At 46.4% G+C, this 20665-nt stretch overlaps 2 protein-coding genes across 2 annotated transcripts; one reads left to right on the top strand and one right to left on the bottom strand.

Annotated features, from left to right (window-relative positions):
• Window positions 1–2038: 2038 nt before the first annotated feature.
• LOC121546105 (zinc fingers and homeoboxes protein 3-like) lies at window positions 2039–14658 on the bottom strand. Its single transcript, XM_041857129.2, has 7 exons — window positions 14382–14658; window positions 6877–7818; window positions 6589–6708; window positions 4196–6016; window positions 3122–4006; window positions 2346–2637; window positions 2039–2163 (listed from the first exon to the last, which is right to left on the bottom strand). Exons 2-7 carry the CDS (start codon window positions 7663–7665, stop codon window positions 2153–2155), a joined length of 3918 nt encoding a protein of 1305 aa, XP_041713063.2. The 5' UTR covers window positions 7666–7818; window positions 14382–14658; the 3' UTR covers window positions 2039–2152.
• Window positions 14659–16653: 1995 nt separating this feature from the next.
• On the top strand, window positions 16654–20199 carry rab5if (RAB5 interacting factor). Its single transcript, XM_041857130.2, has 4 exons — window positions 16654–16970; window positions 17805–17908; window positions 18190–18319; window positions 18674–20199. Exons 1-4 carry the CDS (start codon window positions 16863–16865, stop codon window positions 18713–18715), a joined length of 384 nt encoding a protein of 127 aa, XP_041713064.1. The 5' UTR covers window positions 16654–16862; the 3' UTR covers window positions 18716–20199.
• The last annotated feature ends 466 nt before the right edge of the window (window positions 20200–20665 follow it).

The following is a 20665-nucleotide window of genomic DNA, read 5'->3' as shown; positions in this document are numbered from 1 at the left end:
AGACTTCTGTATTAGACTTGCAGAGACATGAAGGGGTTAAATCACTGTGGTCTGTAGTGACATGACTCAGCCTGCAGGGGTCATAACAGCACATTTTAATGTAATTCAAGTGAGATTAGTTAATTTCTAAATCTCCATAGCAAATCTTACTGAATGTATATCGGTGTTGTTCCTGAAAGCTCATTTGATCATTCCTGACTGATACACTATAGTCTGGCATATACCTCCAGTTGGTGGTTTAATGACAGGTGCCCTCAGAAACCAATCTAAGGTCACGCACTTTTGTGCTTACCCCCATAATGGTTTAGGCTGGGAGTAGGGGACGCCAGAGTCATATTTCACTTGATATGCAATGCCCCTCTTGAGCAGACCATGCACTCTAAAACCAGTATTCAGAATGTTATGCCATGGAGGGAAACTCCTTTTGAAGCCATATGGATTTAGTTAAGTGGAACATGGGGGTTGGAACTGAATACTTAAGGTCTGAATCTTTCCACCTTTCGTTTTGCACCCATCTCCATTGTCAGATTTTCATTGGTTGAGGGATCAAGACTTGGTTGTACACTCTTTCGCTCTGTGTTGTGGAGAGTTGTCCCTCTTGCGCTACATAGCGCCTAATGCTGACCAGTGTGTTTTCTTCCATGGGCCTCTGTCTGTATGTACACAACTATATAATCTACATTGTTGATTCAGAAATCCTGTTGGTGTCTTATGTCATCTCTTGTTTTTATCTAGACAGGTCACAATGGTGACTGAGGGTCTCATTTACAAACCAAGCCTTTCTGTATTGTGCCTAAGCTATGGAGAAAAAGTATTCCTTTTAATTTTGCCTTTCATATGAAACATATTCAAGCCTGAGAATTAAATAAAGTACTTAATCAACTATGATTGGCCTGATCTTATGCATGTATAAACATTCACATGAATACAAGTGTTTACTGAATGTAAAACTGCCATAAAATGCAAGTTTAGTGCACATTCACATCACGTAACTGTAGGCCTACAGTTAACGGAGAAGGTTTGAAGTGTTAATTAGTCAGAGCAAATACACTTTATTGATAGGGTGTTTCAGTGTGATCAGAAAATAAACTTTATCATTGACTTTGAAAATAAGTAGGACAGGAAACCAATTTGTTACATTGTTTATTCTGCAAATATCTGTAAAAAGTATACAACAGGCCTACGTATGTTGGAACTTATTTTACAGTCAGTCAAGACGTTACAGTTTAAGAAAAATATCCATGAAAAGATACACAAAAACAGAAGTCCATACAGAACAAAAGCACTTGATGCTGAAACAAGGACACATCTAATATTCACCTCAGACCTCAAGTCTCCTTTTTTTTTAAAGACCTGTGCAGTTCATCTCCTACCCCAGTCCCAAAAACCTCTTGGATACAGTTAGTATCTTCCCCTCCCTCACCAGTGATCCTCCCACTGGAGGATTGGCTTGGTCGATATACATCCAGTCAGGATTTTTTAAAACACCCCACCCCCTTCCCCCTCCTCTACCCACGTCTGCTGGAGCCAAAATCCCAACCACACCTCTCCCCTTTTCTCCAAATCCATCTGCCTCGTCTACTCCATTCAGGGGAGAGAGAAACATAGCCCCCTCCTCAGCGAATCCTGCACTTGAGTCTCAACTGGAACTGGTCGTTTGAAGGAGAAAATGGCAGATTAGATGTGAAGGAGTGGGGTGGGGGTGTAGGAAAGATGGAAAGCAGATGGGAGGGGGTGGCCATCTTCAGCATAGCGGAGTGTGTTGGAGGGTTGGGGGTCCAGTGTCCATCCCCAGCAAAGGGGTGGTTGGGGGGAGTTCAGGGTCCATTTCTAGTGATCCAGTTACAATCACATCTGCTGTCATGCACTCAAACACTCCCCGTGCAAAGACCACCTGCATTGTCCCTCTGGACCACCCCTCTCCCCGCCTAGACCAGGGTCTCCCAAACTCGGTCCTGGGGACCCCTGGGTGCACGTTTGGGTTTTTGCCCTAGCAATACACAGCTGATTAAAACAACCCACTCATCATCAAGCTTTGAATCATTTTTTTTTATCAGCTGCGTAGCGCTAGGGCAAAAACCAAAACGTGCACCCCGGGGGGGGATAGAGACTAGGACCGAGTTTGGGAAACCCTGCCCTAGACAAAGGTCCCTCAGTCTGTTCCTGTGACAGAAATGACAAAATTAATACAATAAATAAACCTTGTATGCATAATTACTGTAGTGCTACTTTATATCTCAATTATGACATAAGGTCATAGTGTCATGCGCCAAGATTCTAAATATACATATAACAAGAAAACAAACAAACTACACATCAAATCAAATTGGTGAAAGAAACACTACCTTTTTCAGGATTCACAGCCTTTGTGTCCACGCTCCTCTTCTCTTCCCCATCTTTCATTCCTCCACACACCGACTGTTCCATCTTCTCCTCCCCCCCTCCTTGGACCGGCTCTGATGATCCTTCCTCCATGTGTACCGTGGGTGATGGGTTGGGTGTTATTCCCTCTGGTACCCCCTCCACTGTGGCTGCAACCCCACTGTCCTTCCCCTGCAGCAGTATAGGAGCCTGGGTAGAGAACCAGCGTCGTACCAGCTCTTCTGTCAACCCACTAGCCTGGGCCAGCTCCAACACCTGGAGAGGACAGACAGTCTTACTAATCACTATTGACAGGCATTCTGCAACTCAACATTTAGACCCAGAGGCAACATGAGTATAGACAATTGCTAGACACACTTTACATCACGGTGCACAAATGTCGTTTCATGATTGTAATTTCTTGGTGTTATTACATGTAACTCCATACTAACTCGAACCAGTGGTTCTAATTCCCGCCCTGAGTTTGGAAGATCAAGCCTCGGCGGAGTCATACCAAAGACTGTAAAATGGGACCTAATGCGTCTCTGCACTCAACATTAAGGAGATAAATTGTGGGTAAGGTCCTGCGATAGACTAGCGTTCTGTCCAGGGGGTGTACTTTCTACATCAAGCTGCCTCACGCTGCAGAAACAGGAGATAGGGTCCTGCTCCTATGAGCTGTTCCAGCTTGTGCAATGCTACTTCAGAATACGAAGCTTAATAGAAAAAGGATTTATCCCAGATAACGTTAGAGTCCCACCTGTTCCTCCTCCAGACTCCCGTGGGCCTCCAGATGGGCCTTCAGCATCTGAGTGTCTCCCCTCTGGAAGTCCTCCTTTAGGACCATGGTCTGGTAGGCCTCCAGCCACTTAAGCTGGCCGTTCTTCTGCACGTAGCGACAGTCCCCGAACCAGCGCACCACCTCAGGCCTGGGCAGCCCTGTGGAAGAGATCAGCTCGTCATACTGGGCTGCGCTGGGCCACTGGGTCCGGACAAACACCTGCTTCAGGAGGTGGAGCTGCTCTAACGTCTTCTTGCCCCGGATAGGGGAGGGTTTGGGGGACGCGAAGGGCTTGAGGGCAGGAGTGGAAGATGGTGCTGCTGGTTTTGGGGTTGTAGAGGGGGAGGGTTTAGGTGATGGCGATGGCTTTGGGGTTAGAGTTGGAATTGTGGATGGAGCAGGGGTAAGGGTGGGGGTTGATTTTGGGGCTGGGTCTGGGGAGGGTGCTGGGGTAGGGGGAGACAAGGTAGGCATGGTGGGGCTGTCTGCCTGCCCTCCCTCAGACTCCAGTTTTCCATCTGACTCAGTCACTTTGAGCATCTTCAGGTTGATCTTAATGGGGTTCACCTTCAGCTCTGAGCCTGAACCATCCTCCTTCTGCCTCTCCTCCCCATCCTCCTCTTTCTTCACCCCAGCATCATCCTTACTCTTCCCCCCCTCCTCCCCTCCCCCTGCCTCCATCTCCTCCTCTTGCTCCGCCCTCTCCAACTCCTCTTTCTTCTTCTCAGCAGCGACTCTCTTCCTGCGTTCAGCGAACCAGCCGTGGATCTCTCTACGGGTCATCTTGGTCTCAGCCCGGAGGCGGTCCACCTCCTCTCCAGAGGGGTCAGGGTCCTGGCTGAAGCTGGCCTCCAGCGCCCTCACCTGGTTAGGTAGAGAAGAGATTAGTGTAGGGTAGACGAGCGTAGGTTTCTCATGTCCCAGTGAGCAATTTGATTGGCAGTAAATACACATTAAAGGGATACTTCACCCATATTATTATTATTTTTAAATCATCTTATGGAAAATTAAGCTGTGTGCAAAGTCAATCATCACAGTCACAGCACCACTCACCTGCTGAGGGTCCCTCTCTTTGTAGCGGATGGCTGTGAAGTCTGGGGAGGGGGGTCTGGGTGGCCGTCTGGACGGGGTGGTGGGGGAGGTGGGTGTCTGTGAGGGAGGGGGGCTGAGGGCTGCCAACCCCTGCTGGGAGGTTTTAGTGTTCTCACTGGGAGTTGCAGTGTCTGAGAGGTCCATGGGGGTAGCACTGTTACCTCTGGGCGTCCCAGGTGTGGTCGTTGCGCTAGCCGACCCGGGTGTGGTTGGAGTGCTAGCACCACCCTGACCGCCCGTGCTCGAACGTCCCCCCTTGAGGTTGCGGAAGTGGTAGCGGCGGTCGCTGAACCACTTACGGACCTCGCGCACGGTCAGGCCGGTGAAGGAGATGAGACGGTCCACCTCTTCCTGGTTGGGGAACTGGTTGTTGGTGAAGCTCTCTTTGAGCGCGCTCAGTTGCTCCACGGTCTTCTTGCTCTTGTAGAAGCCGGGGTCCAGGAAGCTGTTTGGGAGCGTTCTGGAGCTGGGGGTTCCACTGGCGTCCGTGCTCCCGCTCTGCGCCGGGGAAGACGAGGAGGAAGGTTTGGTGGAGGGGGAAGATGCCGCCTCTGTTTTGGTGGTGGTGGTGTTACTGGTGGCGGAAGTAGGGGTAGCTGTGGCAGTGGGGTTAGCTGTGGCAGTGGGGTTAGCTGTGGCAGTGGGGTTAGCTGTGGCAGTGGGACCACTGGTTGTGGTGATTGTTTTCTTGTAGCTCAAGCTGCTGCTGTTGGTATTTTTGCTGCTGTTGGGTTTCTTGTCCATGGTGCTTTTAATATCAGCGGTGACTTGACTCTCACTGAAAATTGTACCAATAGTACTGCTGTTGCTGCTGTTGTTGCACCTGCTGTCCGTGCTGCTGCTTTTAACCATGCTGATAGCATTGCTGTTGCTTTTCCCACTGAGATTAGCAATAGCATGGTTGATTTTACCATTGGCGTTGATGACTTTGCCATTGCTGTAAATGCTGTTCCCCCTGTTGTTGCCAAAGCTAAGGTTAATAACACTAGCATGGCTGCTGAAACTACTGCTATTGTAACTACTACGGCTACTGCTGATGGTACTACTAGTACTCCCTCCACCATTACTACTACTGATACTACTAGTACTCCCTCTACTATTACTAGTACTACTGATACTACTAGTACTCCCTCCACCATTTCTACTATTACTACTGATACTACTAGTACTCCCTCCACTATTACTACTACGGCTACTGATGATGATGTTGTTTCCAATACTACTGCTCCCCACCACCATGCTGATCCCCTTATCGACCACCAGGGCACCAGCAGGCCGGGCCTGCATCATAGGGCGGGCCGCAGCCTGGTGCTTGGGTGTGACCGCCAGGGCCATGGGGGCACTGCTGACCTGGATGCTGTTGGCCATCATGGGCTGGGTGACAATCACCCCTCCCTGACCCACCAGCGAGCCCTGGAGGATGTGAGGGATCCCCGTAGGCCCCAGAGAGGCAGGCAGGACCCTGATGGTGTGCTGGGCTGGGCTGTGGTGGGTCTGGGTCAATGGCTGGTACTGGGTGTTAGGGGGCGCTGTCTGTATGATGGTGTTGAACATCTTCTTCCTGGCCTCCTCAATCTCCTCTGGAGACCAGCTGATGCCCTGCTTGAGTCTCTGGGCAGTGAACCAGATGTTGATCTGCTCCTCTGGGAACTTGGTGACCACGGTGAGGTAGCAGAGCTCTGCCTTGGTGGGATAGGGGAACTTACTGAAGGACGTCTTGAGGAAGGAGGAACAGTCCATAGAGGCGCTGTAGGTTGGGATGCTGCTCAGAGGGATCATCACCTGCACCACAGAAGGTAGAAAATATATATTTCATGTAGTACCAACATGTAATTTGTACCAACAATCGGAATTACATTGAATTTACACTACTTCATGTAACTATTTCATATAAACTAGGAGAAGATTTACACTGACAGCTCAAAAGGCACTGAAACCCATGTATTTCCATGATAAATGTAAATACACATTTTACATTTACATTTTAGTCATTTAGCAGACGCTCATATCCAGAGCGACTTACAGGAGCAATTAGGGTTAAGTGCCTTGCTTAAGGGCACATCGACAGATTTTTCACCTAGTCGGCTCGGGGATTAGAACCAGCGACCTTTCAGTTACTGGCACAACGCTCTTACCCACTAAGCTACCTGCCGCCCATACACGTTAGTACCATGTAATAATGTGTACATACACTGTAATTACACTTGAACTGTATATCACATCTTCATAAAGTGGTACTGACACAATATGATCAAAATGGGGAATTGACACCAGTCAATCTCCAGACACAAATTGGTACGTTAAGAGCCGCAGGGCTCCTGGTAAAATGACAGGAAATAAATCAATGTTTGTACCTTGGGCATGTTCTTGGAGGAGGTGGAAGAGGAGGAGGTGGAGGAGGAGGAGAGGGCAGCGGAGACTGTGATGGGAGCTGTCTGATGGTAGATGTTCCTGTTCTGGACCACTGACACCACCTGGTTCAGAGCATAGAAAAACGAACGTTAATGTCCACAGTCGGTGATATAAACTGCATTCAACTCAGAGGAAACTTGTACACATTCTGGCAATGTAATTCAATTAAGTTCATTGAGCACCAATTGTAATTTGCAGTAATGTCAGCAAAGATCAAATGCACTAAGTACCTGTGTGATGGCAGTCTTGAGCATGGGCAGAGCCCCCGAGCCGTTCACTATCTGGATAGCAGAGGGCAGCGTGACCTTGGTGGTTGTGCCGTTGTGCACTATGGTAGGGACGTGGGTAACTGTCACTGTGGGGGCCTCTTTTCTCGGCATCTCCTTGGACTTAGAGATGGGGAGGGGGTCTGGGGAGGGTTCATCAGGAGAGGAATGGGACACCACAAACCTCTTGGACTCCGACTTCCCTTTCATCATCCTCATGATGGGGGTCTTGGTGATGGTGATCTCTGTGTCCCTCCCTGTCTCTGACCCTGTCACCAGACTCTGCTCCACCACCACCCTCCTGTCTCTCCTCCTCAGCTGCAAGGTGGTGCACACTGTGCTGGGGTGGACCTGGGCGTTGTGCAGGGCCAGGCCTTCAAACTTGGCCGCTGACACCCCACAGTCCACGCACTGGAAGCTGGGGTCAGCTCTGAAGTCCGGGTGGCCACTGTAGACGTGGTCCAGGAACAGGTTTAGGTCCTGGGTCTCAAAGTTACACGGCCTGCACGTGTAGGTGCCGCACCCGTCTTTGACATCATTGCCCCCCTCAGGCCTGGAGGATTCGCCTGGGGATCGCTCCCGGGGGCTCAGCCCGTTACCGCTCGCGCCCATGGAGGGGTAGCCCTGGTCCCGGGCCTGTCGGAGGAGGGAGAGAGGGTCTGACAGGCACGAGTCCTGCTCCAGCTCCTCCCGGAGGTGCATGGACTTATGGGGGATCATACAGGGTATAGTGGATTTCCTCTTGCTGGCCATGGTTGGCGCGGATGGTGGGGGGGGCGGGGGGGTTGTGGGAGCCGGCCGAGGAGTACAGCGGTCAGTTTATGGTTCAGTTGGGATCCTAATTATGGACCAGCCATTGGGAGGGGAACGTGGGGGAACATGACCACACGTCTCCGTGTGTGTGCACTGAAAAAAAGATGGAGAGAGAAAAAATACAATTAAGCTTCAAGTCATCATTATTAAACTATACTATATACATTCTGTAAGAGATCAAGTGGGGGGGATGTTATGCCGAGTACCAGAAGCATATTATACTGCGTAATGAAATTCATTTGATACTGACCAAGGAAAGGCCAACATGCTCTGATATGAAATATGTGGTTTAAAGATGTCAGATGTCTTGAATTGTGGTACAATGATCTATCATTTTCAGTGTTGTTTGTTTGTCAATAAATACAGTCTGCTCCTTTAAAAAAAACTCAACTCACAAGCCAAGTAACTCAAAGCTGTGTTTTTATGGCCAATATTGGGTCTTTCTCTCTGCTCCCCTGCTAGTCTCTCACTCTTCTGTAAAGAAGGTTTTTTAGAGAGCTCCTATCCCATGCCACCCCCGCTCTCCTCTCCTCTCCTCTAACTTCCCCTGCTTCATACACAGTACACCCTCAGAGGGAACACAATGCACTCTGGACAGACGCAGCACAGCGCATGACAGATCCACACTCATAGGCTAGCCAAACAATTCCCACCACAAAAGAAAACATTTGTGAATATTTTCAGATCTGTAGCAGGACATTCACTCCACAGGATTTTGGGAGCCTTCATTTGGGAAAGGTGGCATTCGTATTAGGTGTGCGGATGGCACACACACTCACGGACAGACAGACTCAATCTCTCTACAATATCCAAACTTTGCCTATGTTATAACCAACCCCCCCCCCCAACAACAAAATGGCGTAGCTTCCTACTTACAGTCATGCGTGCATAAATTTGTGTATGGGTGGTCCCGGGGATCGAACCCACTACCTTGGCGTTACAAGCGCCGTGCTCTACCAGCTGAGCTACAGAGGACCGTTTCCCTTCCTGTGAGGTGTGCGACTTTTCCGCCTGCTCCCATCCTTCCCCTCACTTTCTCGAGGCATTGGTGCAATACTGGAGGACAGCTCTAGGGCAATTACTCTCAATGGCACCACACACACCCACTACTACAGTCCTTCAACCCAAAGCCTCCTCCATGAACACAATGAATCCCCCTACCTTATACGGAGCTTACACACCTCTGTCTCATGGCAGACATGTCCACTGTGCAATATAGGTCAGTGCCATCTTAGTGCTATCTAATCCTAGTTCTCTGCATCCAAACACAAACAAATCAACAACAAAAAATGTCACATACACGTGTTTAGCAGATGTTATTGCGGGTGTAGCGAAATGCTTGTGCTTCTAGCTCCGACAGTGCAGTAATATCTAACAAGTAATATCTAACAATTTCACAACATATACCTAATACACACAAATCTAGTAAGGAATGGAATTTAAGAATATATACATATATGGACAAGCAATGACAGAGTGGCATAAACTAAGATACAGTAGAATATTATAGAATAGAATACACACACACACTGCTGAGCAGAAACCATAGTAAGATGAAGTCGGCCCTACACACTGGTCTAAGGCCTGTCGTTTCCCTTCTGATGGCCCGAAGAGCAACTTGTTATTTTCTAGTCCCAACTGACTGGACCCAAACTGCCTACCAAAGTTCCAGAGAGCCTCTGAGCTATTGGTCTAAATGGTCTAAGGGTGTTGTGTTTCAAATCTCTTAAAGGTGCAGTCGCTTTTGGAGGACTGGGGTGGCGGATGTTTTGCGAAGAGGACATGGTGTTTAAATGGAGTTATGGAGAAAAAGCTTGACCAAACTAACCAATCAGCGCTTCTGTATCGATTATACCAATGGGGGAGTGTTGTTCAATAAAGAGAGTGAGTCATGTGTTAACAATACACAATCACTGGAGACGATATTGCGAATGGCAATCTGAAAACAATGTTTCATATTTTGTTGCTACTGTGAGTCTTCTATATACGCTGCAAGCCAATGACCCTTCCGTAACATATTCGCCAACAGAAATATCTTAAAGATTCATCAGAAACCTTTTATTTTTAATGCCTCACTGTGTAGGCCTCAAACTTTGCTGTGTTAAAAGTAAAATTGCTAGTCTGATTGAAAATACTTTCTGGTCTTCTCCAAAGCATCATACCTTTCCTCTACACTGGTGTCTGGTATACGAGTGGTTAACAGGCGGAGCAGGCCTTTGCCACTGTGGGGGGAACGCGATTCCCCCCAACCCCTCCCAGAGGGAGTAACTGCCCTCCGTTTGGGCTATTCTGCCCCCCTCTCTCTCTCCAACCCGCCACCCCCTCTCTCCTGCCCCCTGCCATTCAGTTCTGCATCAGGGGGCACAGCTCTGCCAAGGCGGCCAAGTCACATGACCAACACAAAGGCTTATGGGTGGACAGGCCCTGCCATCCATCACATGGGCCTGATGGGGAGAGCGGGGGTGGGCAGGAGGGTTGGGGTGAGAGAGGGAGGGAAGGGTGTTAACGGTCTCGGAGGAAGCAGTTAGGTGTTTCAGGCAGGAATTTTCTGCCACAATACCCCCCATCCACCCAACCCCCGCTCTCTCACTCCCTCTGCGCACTACAATCACATCAAGTCGTTTCTCCTCCCCCTCCTCCCTGGTCGACTGCGAAGTCTGGAATGTTCCGCCGCAAGCTCTTCAGCCAGTGGACACAACCTGAGAGCTGAGTTGCAGTGTGTGTGTCTGCACATGTGTTTTTCTGAATGTGCATGTGTGTGCGCGCCTTTGTGTTGAGTACCACACGCCTTTGTGTTGAGTACCACACGCCAGCCCCCTGGCTGGCTACAATGAGCAGTTAAAAGACAAGATCACAAACTGTGTGTGAACCCCCCATTAACACCTCGGAGCACCACCGTTAAGTTAACCACTGACTGACCACTGTGGGTTCACACAACACACCTGGGAGGACAGCTCATTCTCCAGGTGGACTTTTGTTGAGCAGCGTTTACATTACAGTATCTTCGAGAGGAACATTTCACAGAGATTACCTGAACAAAGAATCTGTTTCACAGGAATAGAGTAGATACATTTATCAGTGCAACACTGGTTAACCTCTCCATCTCAGCCTTGCAGATCTCAGACAAGCCCTGTTGACTTAATATGGGAGATCCACTGAAAACTAAAATATGGGTCAGAAATGTTTTTCCATGAGCACAGCGAGACTGACCATAAAGCTTGATTGTGTGTGTCAGTGTGGATGCGCATCAGTGTGCCTGTGTGTGAGCACGCGGGGTATGTGTGAGCTCAGGGGAGTGCGTGTGTGTGTGAGCATGCGGGAGTGTGTGTGTGTGAGCACAGGGGAGTGTGTGTGTGTGTGAGCACGGGGGAGTGTGTGTGTGTGTGAGCACGGGGGAGTGTGTGTGTGAGCACGGGGGAGTGTGTGCGAGGTTTGACTGTGTGTGTGGTTGTCTGCATGCCTGTGAGTGAGGCTTGTTTACCGAAGCAGTAGGGCGGCCATTTTCCGACACGACACAGGCGGACACCACTCGCTGTGACCCACAGACAGAATGTGGTTGTTGTCCCAACACTCAAATAATCTGTCAGGGGTAGCGCTCTCGAACAGACATGCACACACGTCGCTCTATCATACCCTGGTCTTGCTTCTATACTCTCAGTGTATAGGCCAATAATAGCCCCCGCACACTAGAGACCAACCCTCCAAATAGTCTAGGGGCGTAGCCGACCGCGTACATACGTCATCCCAGCCAGCATTACATCACTGACTATGGCTTCTGTCCCTTATCTCTGCTGCCTGCCTGTCTGTCCATGTGAGTGTCCATCTGTCTGTCCTCTCCGTGTGTGAGAGAAAGAGTGTCCCATATCCCCTAACCTTCCCATGTTTGCTTGCCTGCTCACCCCTCCCCCTTCTCCCTCTCTCACTGTCCCCTCCCCTTTCTCTGCCCCACTCCCTCTCTGAATAAGTTTGGCCAAGAGAGACAGGTCGGCAGTGCCACTGGTATGTTACTGTCCCCATGGCAACCCCCCCCCCTTCATTTCACACACACGTTTGTGCATCCACCCACAAGCTCACACCTCAAATGCCATCCAGGTCCTGGCTCTAGTTGGCTTGTTTTTTCCACACACTCCTGTGAGTGGTGACTGGAGAGTCCCTGCCCTGCTCCTATTTCAGTGCCTCACTCACGCGTTGTGCATGTCTTCTAGGTGTGGTCGCCCTCGCCAGCACACGCTATTGGCTGGGGCGAATGGCGTCCTTTCCTTTCCTGCTCTCACACACTCTCTGTACAGACAGATGCCTGGGTCACTTCCCACCATTACTGAGAGACAAGCTGGGAGCACTGAGGCCAGTTTTATTTTATTGTTTCCCTATGCCCTTCTGCCCCTTTAAAATATCCATACTCCCACTGTACTACCCCTACAGTTACCCTTCTACATCCCTCCTCACCTCCCTCTAAACCAGGAGTATGTGGTAGTAATCCCTCCTTCCATCGCCGCCTCCTCCTCCTTTTCCTCCTCTGGCACCACAGCAGAGGCTTGCGTATGTTTGTCTCTGAGGTTTCTCCTCATTCTGGCTGCATCATTTGTTTTTCACTTTTGGCAACAGAAACAAAACCCTAATGATACTGTCTCTACATTGTCACAGTTCAGCTGCTGCTGAATCCCAATTGGGCTGTTTTCAAGTCAGGGAGCGCAAACGGCTGCAAAAAGGTTGCGAAAGCCTGCGTTGCTGTGGCCACTGGCAGTGCAGGCTTTAAAGCTGGATTGTTAGGAGGGCAGGGAGAGAAAAATGGCGGAGCACGACCATGCTCTGTGCTGGCCAACCTAAAATGGCTGACATCACAGGCTGCTAGCCAGGCAGTGCTCTGCCGGTTACTGTTGACCTAAACCTGCTGGCTCTGGACACAGGGACACACACACTCTCCTCCTCTCCTCTCTTCCAATCCTCTCCTCCTATAGAAAAAGGGGTATTACAGCAGACAGCCTTAGTGGGGTTTTGTGGAGAATAAGAGTTGAACAGTGGGTAAACATGAACGCAGGCCAACACAGAAAATAGTCCAAATTTAAGTTGAAAAATGAGGATGGGCAAGAAAAATGTAAACTGCTACCCTTGCCAGACATGGTGATGAAGTGCCAACAAATAGTTGTATATGTTTATTTATAAACAAATAAGGGTTTGTTCAAACGTGCATCCATCAGCTAAATTATTCTGTATAGCCTACATCTCACAACAACGATGCCAATGGGGACACTTTTCAGATCAGATGATAACAGAGTCAATTAGGATCATTCTAATGCAGCCTATACTATATTGAATTACTGTCCATATACAATCAAGCCTTTGTGCCAACACCAGGCCTGGTAGACTGTGCCACAGAGAGAGAAAGGGAGTGTGTGTGTGTGCGTGATCAGGGAGACAGGCACACCACCATGACCTCAGGCAACCCATTCAACACAAAATACAGTTATGGACTAAATGCACATGCACCAACAAACAAACCATGAATAAATAATTTTATGAATCACATCTGAAACACTGTGAGACAACCAGACCCCAGACTTTACACCACCCAAATCATAAATGACTCGTCTACCTTTTCCTCCCCAACAATGGTATAGCAATTGGCTTATATCAGGGGTGACAACTGTGACATGGCTGATGAATAGATAGCTGGATTAGAGTTGGGGCTCTATGGCTGTTTTATCATGTGGACATCAGACACAAATTAGCCTTTTGGGAACAGCTTTGAACTAATCTCTATCATGCACAGAGAGCATGGCAATGTTGACATGTGGTGGGAGTAACCTAGGCAGCGACTGCTGCATGCATACATACATACATATAGCCTAGGGCCTAGGCTATCAGGCATATACAGTGCATTAGCCGAGATATGAATGTAAATATGAAGAGACAGAATAGTGAAAACTATATTCTGAGAACATCCTATCATTCAAATACATTTGATAACTAAGCAGGCAATTTCTGTTGTAGCTGGAATGAAAAAAATAATAGGCTATTTAGTCTTATTCTCCAATAATTTTAGATTATTGTGATCATTTACAAATTGCATGACAGCGTACTAAACTGCCATGGTCAAACGATTTTATGACATCTAGTTATCTTAAAGTTAAACTTTCATAGCCCATCTTCCTCAAAATCGTGCAACGAGGATGCAATATGATGGACTGATTAAAATAAAATCATATTCTACATAACCCATAACGCCTACAGTGCGTCAACGTAAAGCAAAATAAAGTTGTTATGATGACTAACTACATTAGTTAACTGATAAAACTGTGATCAATTAAAATAGGGAGAGTGATTTTAAGAGGAAAGCCTGCAAGTTACATCCCGTCAATGAGACGGTCATGAAAATTAATTGATACTTTGTAACAAAACTGGCGAGTGTTGTTCTTCCGCTCAATTGCGGAGTGAGCGATAAATTAATAGGCTGGCTACATACATCTTTGTAATATTGTAACCAATTCAGAACAGGGGAAGAGACAAGCCTCCAAAAACTACTCGCCCCTTGCTGTCGCCATTTTATGCGAGCGACATGCAGCTGGCTAACATTAGCACCATAAAGGTAACGCTCGCACAACTTTGCAAAGGTAAAAACTCATTTTAAAGAATAAATTCACAAAAACCTTACTCACCTTATTTGATCCAGGTGGAGCTCAGATTGTGGGGCAAAAGTCAACAATAAACCTAAGCATATGTAACAAAATAAATAATGTGAGATTTGGGGCTTTGTTGATGCCAACTTTAGGTAGGGTGGTACCCCTCTCTCTCTCTCCCTCCCTCGAATGGTGATAAACGTGATACTGGCCACTTGGGCTAGTGACACAATGGCCCCCGTCGCTCTTGTTTATCTCGAATGGCTCTCACCGCTTCTGGAGGCGTGTGGAGAGGGAAATACGACGCACGTAGTCAGCAATAGAGACAGGCACGTGGTACAAAACGTCATTACCGACCTCATATCGTCTTGAGCTTAGAGAGAGAGAAGTTTCATAATAAAGAAAAGTGAACTTCTCCCTTCAATAACAATTTGGTAAAATTATGAAAATGTCTCCTGTTATAGGACTTCCTGCCAATTAGTATAGGCTACTCTATACCTCTGTGCCACAGGAGGTTGGTGGCACCTTAATTAGGGAAGATGGGCTCGTGGTAATGAATGGAGCAGAATAGGTGGAATGGTATCAAATACATCAAACACATGGTTTGATGCCATTCCATTTGCTCCGTTCCAGACATTATTCTGAGCCGTCCTCCCCTCAGCAGCCTCCACTGCAGTACTGAGTTTGGCCTAATGTGTTTTCATACCCTAGGTTTTTAGCCTAGGTTACTTTTCTGTTATTATTTGTCATTTACATTTTAGTCATTTGGCAGACGCTCTTATCCAGAGCGACTTACAGTTAGTGAGTGCATAATTTTTTTTTTTTCATACAGTGCTTCATGGGGTGTGAATGCGAAACAGCTCTGATCATGCCGCCACAGCCTCATGGTTATCGGACATATCAGACAATATTTCCAGTTGCATGTGAACTCATGCACACATCACTTTCAATGTGGTGGATGGGCCAGAAAATCTGTAGCACAGTAAGGTCCAGATGATCAAATGCTGGAACAGGCCTACCTTTAATGGCTGATTGTTTTTATAAGGATGTATTTAAGCCTTACTTTACTCTATCAAGATTCTGCAAATGAAAAGCACACAATCTCAGATTCTCTAGTGAATTGATTGAGACCGTTCATCTATGTTGTTCTTGTAATGAAGCCTTCAAGGCTTACACTCAACCTTGGAGGCTATGACATTTACAATCTGCCTCCTTCCTGGTCTTGACCTTTATGCACAGGTGGTACAGTGCTGTGTAGTGTTGTGCAGGTGGTTCACAGGTGGTACAGTGCTGTGTAGTGTTGTGCAGGTGGTTCACAGGTGGTACAGTGTTGTGCAGGTGGTGTGGTGGAGTAACACGTTACCTTAGACTTGCAGGACTCGTGTCTGCTCCCAGAGCCTGATGGTGGCCTAACACAGTCTGAGTTTCTAGTTCCACATAATGCACAGGTTATATACTAGGTCGTTACACTGGCATTGTGATCCTAATCTCACAGTTGATGTCTATCAGCTGCTGGGGTTCATGCAAAGAGATGGAGGACAGGAGGTTACTCATGGTAGCTCCTCTGACCAAGCTTAATAACTGTAAGTCGCTCTGGATAAGAGTGTCTGCTAAATGACTAAAATTTAAAATGTAAAATGTTAATATCTAGGGTTAAGCTCAATGGGCTAACACAGGCTCAAGTCCCTCAAACATCCCAAGTTTGATACCAAATCGGTCACACTAGTTGCCCTCTAACGGTTGGTTGCTCCCCACTACATCGGTGGTGGTTGTAGTGGTATGTCTGCAGTCTATGTAGCAGTTTCCCTTGTGGGTTGGATGCAGACCTGTCTAGGGTATGTGTAGCTGCCTATATATAAACTCTGTCTTTCGCTACGAGGTCTGGACCTTTATGGCAAATATGTGTTTGCCCTGAGTCAGTGGTTTAACTTCAGGCATAGTCTTGTAAACCGACCCTAGGCAAGCCAGAACTTGAGAGACTACTTCAAGCATTTTTATCCATAAATTTCTACAATTGTGATACATTGTGAGTTGCATGTAAGCTTGAGCCTCCAGTATCTATTCCAAAGACTTCCACATTGAAGAAAGGACACCATCCATCCCATAATCTACAATAGCCATACTCAAGGACACTGAAAATACTGCTCTGCATCTATGATTAGAACACAGCTCCATCATTTGAAAGGCCAGAGCAGGCGTACAACAAAAAAGAAAGAAGCAATAGCATAACTCCACCTCCAGGGGGCGCTGTATTTTATTTTCTGTGTGAAACTTGTCGGGCGGGTGAACGTCGCATTTTCTTATTGGCTGTTCCGACAGGCTAATTTCGGGTCAAGTCCTTCCTGCGCATGAAGTCTGTTGGGTCAGCAGTGCTGTGGTTCCTTAAGCCCTTTCTAAACGTTTGACACTAATAATCGATTGAAATATACGACGGGAACCGTATAACGATAACATTATTGTAAGGTTTGTTGCACGTGGATTTTATTTAACGTCTGCAGAACACGGGGGTAACAGCAGAGAATGACGAACGGTTCAAAGAGGAAAGAAGAAGTTCATCTCGCCAATGGGGGTGTAAAGCAGTCCACATGGAGCAAAGTCTTAAACAGTACCGCTGTATGGGAAGATAAGGTTGGTTTAGCTCATCTGATTATAACTATATGGTTGTTTTTAATGTATATTTTGAACAAAGCTGGATATTTAGCGTTTTCATATTGGGCCCTCCTCGCTTGATTAGCCAGACAGCTAACTTTAACCAGCATGCTAACGGAGCTAGCCACTTGCTGGCTGTCACCAGGAATCAGGATCGGGTAACGTCGGGGTCAGCTAACGTTAGCTATATTAGGCTGGGGGATCTGATTGCTCTGTCTCAAGTGCCAACGATAGTTGTGACTCCTATGATTTTGTATTTTCCCAAGTGTCTCAGTCAGTGTCGACACGACTTAACTAGCTACATTGACATTGTCAAGATACGGCCCGGAAGTTGTAGTGGCCTTTGTTACAGTCAAGATTAACGCAAATAATGTATCTCAGTTGGTAGAGCATGGCGCTTGCAACGCCAAGGTTGTGGGTTCGTTTCCCACGGGGGGCAGTATGAAAATGTATGCACTCACTAACTGTAAGTCGCTCTGGATAAGAGCGTCTGCTAAATGACTCAAATGTAAATACAAATTTGTCAGACCCACTGGTCTTTGAGTAGCCATTAGCTTCATCCCTACTCAGTGACTTCTTCCTCGAGATTAATCAAACTTTCGCTTGGTTGTCGGCACTTAGCACAGCAGCTCTCAAACGTACCACTGTTTACACTACAGTCGTACATGGATTTGTGTAGATTTCTGGCTACTGTCTGCAGGGGAAACTTGCCAGTGGATGAATATAGGATACTGTATCAATATGAATGTATGGCATTACTTGCTCCTCTTTGAAACAACTTATGTGTATCCTTTTCTTCTGCTTACTCTCCAGGATGAGTTTTTAGATGTGATCTACTGGATTCGACAGATCATCGCGCTCATCCTTGGAGTGATATGGGGCGTTGCACCACTAAAAGGCTTCCTAGGAATAGCCATGTAAGTATCTAAACGCCGGCTCTCCTTTTGCACTCATTGTGGGCCTGCAGGGCACTGGTTCAATGCATCTCTCTCCACGATACATCCCCTTAAAACAACAACCTCTTGCAGTGTTAATCACTTCTTCTACAACTATATTTATTTTACAACAGTAACATCTTTGTGTATAGCATCCCTCTCCCTTGTTCCCTTCCTGGTTGTTCCCAAACAACAACAACTGTGCCTTAACTTCAATAACAACAATGACTCCATCTCTGTCTAACTACCCTCTCGTCCTCCAGATTCTGTGTCATCAACGCGGGGGTCCTGTATGTGTACTTCAGCAGCTTTCAGCAGGTGGACGAGGAGGAATATGGAGGAACGTGGGAACTCACCAAAGAAGGCTTCATGACATCCTTTGCATTATTCCTGGTACGCACACAATCATTTGTTGAACCTCTGTGGAAGTAATTGTCCAGGCAGTATTTATTTTGTGGTCAGTGGTCACTATCCCTGGTCATGGAGAGTTTCTGCATGCTTTTGTTCCAGGTGGGCAGTAGCACTAACACATCTGATTGATTACTAAAAATGTAAATGTGAAAATATACATCCTTTGAGCGTTTTTGCATGGATTCGGTACCCTGATATGGTTCTGAGAATTAAACAAAAACACTGTTTTCACAAGAACTGAAAATAGCCAAAAGTCTCTCAATCTGCATCTGAATCAGTTTCTGATACTGTATGTGAAAATGTCCTTTATCCATGGCTAACCCTCTCTCCTTCCAGGTGGTGTGGATAATATTTTACACAGCACTTCATCATGACTGAAGACCTGAGGGGAATCCAATCCATTGGAGACAAATATGAACATTTCAGTTGAAGTTAAAATGTCAAGACATGAAGTGTTTAGAAATCGTGTTTTTAAGACAACTCGGAACCTCTGAGTTAAAATGTACATACGTTTTTTTTGCGTAGAGCTTCCTATTGGTTGATTCTGATATTTTCCAAGTGGGAAACTCTGAGCTCATTTTTCTGCAATGAGTTTCCAAGTTGTTTTGAAAGCGGCAAAACTCCACGATTTCAGGTGTGTCATCATCCACACCTAGGACCCGTCTGTATGCAGTGCATCGTGGGAACCATAGTTTGATATGAATGACCTTGTAAGACCATCAGGTTACCGTTAAGTTATGGCTCTGTTCGAATACTTTTATTGGTGCATCTCAATAGTTTAACATAGCTTGCTCTCTTCATCTCCTTTCCTTTATCTGAACTGACCTGTAAACACAGCACTGGTGAGGGAATGTGGAGGATGCCATTCTGACATTTCCTCTCACCTGTCCAGTTATTTCATATCAATGCAGATAAAGTAAAGGAGACAGGGAAAATATTTTTTTTTTTATACTATTGAGATGCAACCTTTCAATCCATCTTTATTTCTCCCCTTAACTTTCTAGAGTTGATCACTGATATGACAGAAATGGGTTGGTGAAAGCAAGTGCTCAGCCAGATCGTTTCAGCCTACCCATCCCATAGAGAATGATAGAGGCCTCTAGTGGCCAAACGGCTGTATTTGCATGAGCATCGCCATGGACTTTCACCATTTTAACGTAGTCAATTGGGTGGGACTTTTAACTTCATTGGCTGATCCCTCTTGGTGACTCTGGAGTCATGTCCAACCGGGTCATCAGAAGGGATCAGCCAATTGTAAAGAAGAAATGACTACTTAAAAATGGAGATGGCCTCAATGGCGCTGCCCATGCTGTCACAGACACAAAATGAGTCCTCTGTCTATCTCTATGACCCACCCAGCCTAGATCAGTGTAATCTTCATGGAGAGATGGAAGGAAACCTGCATCTCTGAAGTGTTGGAACTGTCCAACCTTTAAGCTGAAACTGTTCTACAGACATAATGTGTTATTGTTTTTCTTTTTCCTTTCACTCAGTAATGGCAGTAATTGTATCTAGCAGTCAGAATTGGTTTTAATTAAACTTTTTTTGTGTTTTTTTCCCTCACACATAGCTTCCCAGATCAAATAGTCTTACCTAATGTTCTGAGATTATTAATTTAAAACGTCTGTAAAAATGTTCCCTTTTCTCAAAATCCGCATTGTATTAAACTGATTTATTTGTATTACTTTGTTATATCTTGATGTAACATATGTTTCAGTATTTTATAGTTAATTAATTTTTTGTGCAAGATGGCTGTAATGACACTACTGTACCAGGTACATGGTTGGTTTCTGAGAGTATTGTATTTTCTGATTTGGGAATAACATTAAACATGGGCTTTGTTTATCATCCAATTTCAAAGAGATGCTGTGTCACTGTGATTTAGTATTTGTTAAGCGCATGTCAACTCTTTCGCTGAGTAAAATCCTCCGCATTCACACGGGTACAGTTCTTTAGACATTCAAATATTGAATATGAATGGTACAGGTGACCGAGGTGTGTGCACATCCTTGTCTCTCCAGCTAGTGAGTACATATTGCACGCATACATGCTGTCAGCAGCATATTAAAAATAGCATGAAGAAAATATTGGAGACTAAATTGCAAGTCCTCGCCTCCTTCTCAAAACCCATTGAGGAGAAGGTCAGAGGGGTGGGACCAATGGGTTTTGAAAAGGAGGCGAGGAGAGAGGAGGTGAGGAGTATTACATTGAGATTAGCCCATTGTATTATTAGTATAGTATTTTATATACATCCATACTCTTAACCAATGAATTACAGTGCCTTCAGAAAGTATTCACACCCCTTGACTTTTTCCACATTTTGATGTG

This window comes from Coregonus clupeaformis, chromosome 30 (assembly GCF_020615455.1).
Source record: "Coregonus clupeaformis isolate EN_2021a chromosome 30, ASM2061545v1, whole genome shotgun sequence".
In the NCBI taxonomy this organism is placed as follows: domain Eukaryota; kingdom Metazoa; phylum Chordata; class Actinopteri; order Salmoniformes; family Salmonidae; genus Coregonus; species Coregonus clupeaformis.
The sequence above is the reverse complement of the archived record's forward strand: the minus strand, read 5'-3'. Positions and strand labels throughout refer to the sequence as shown.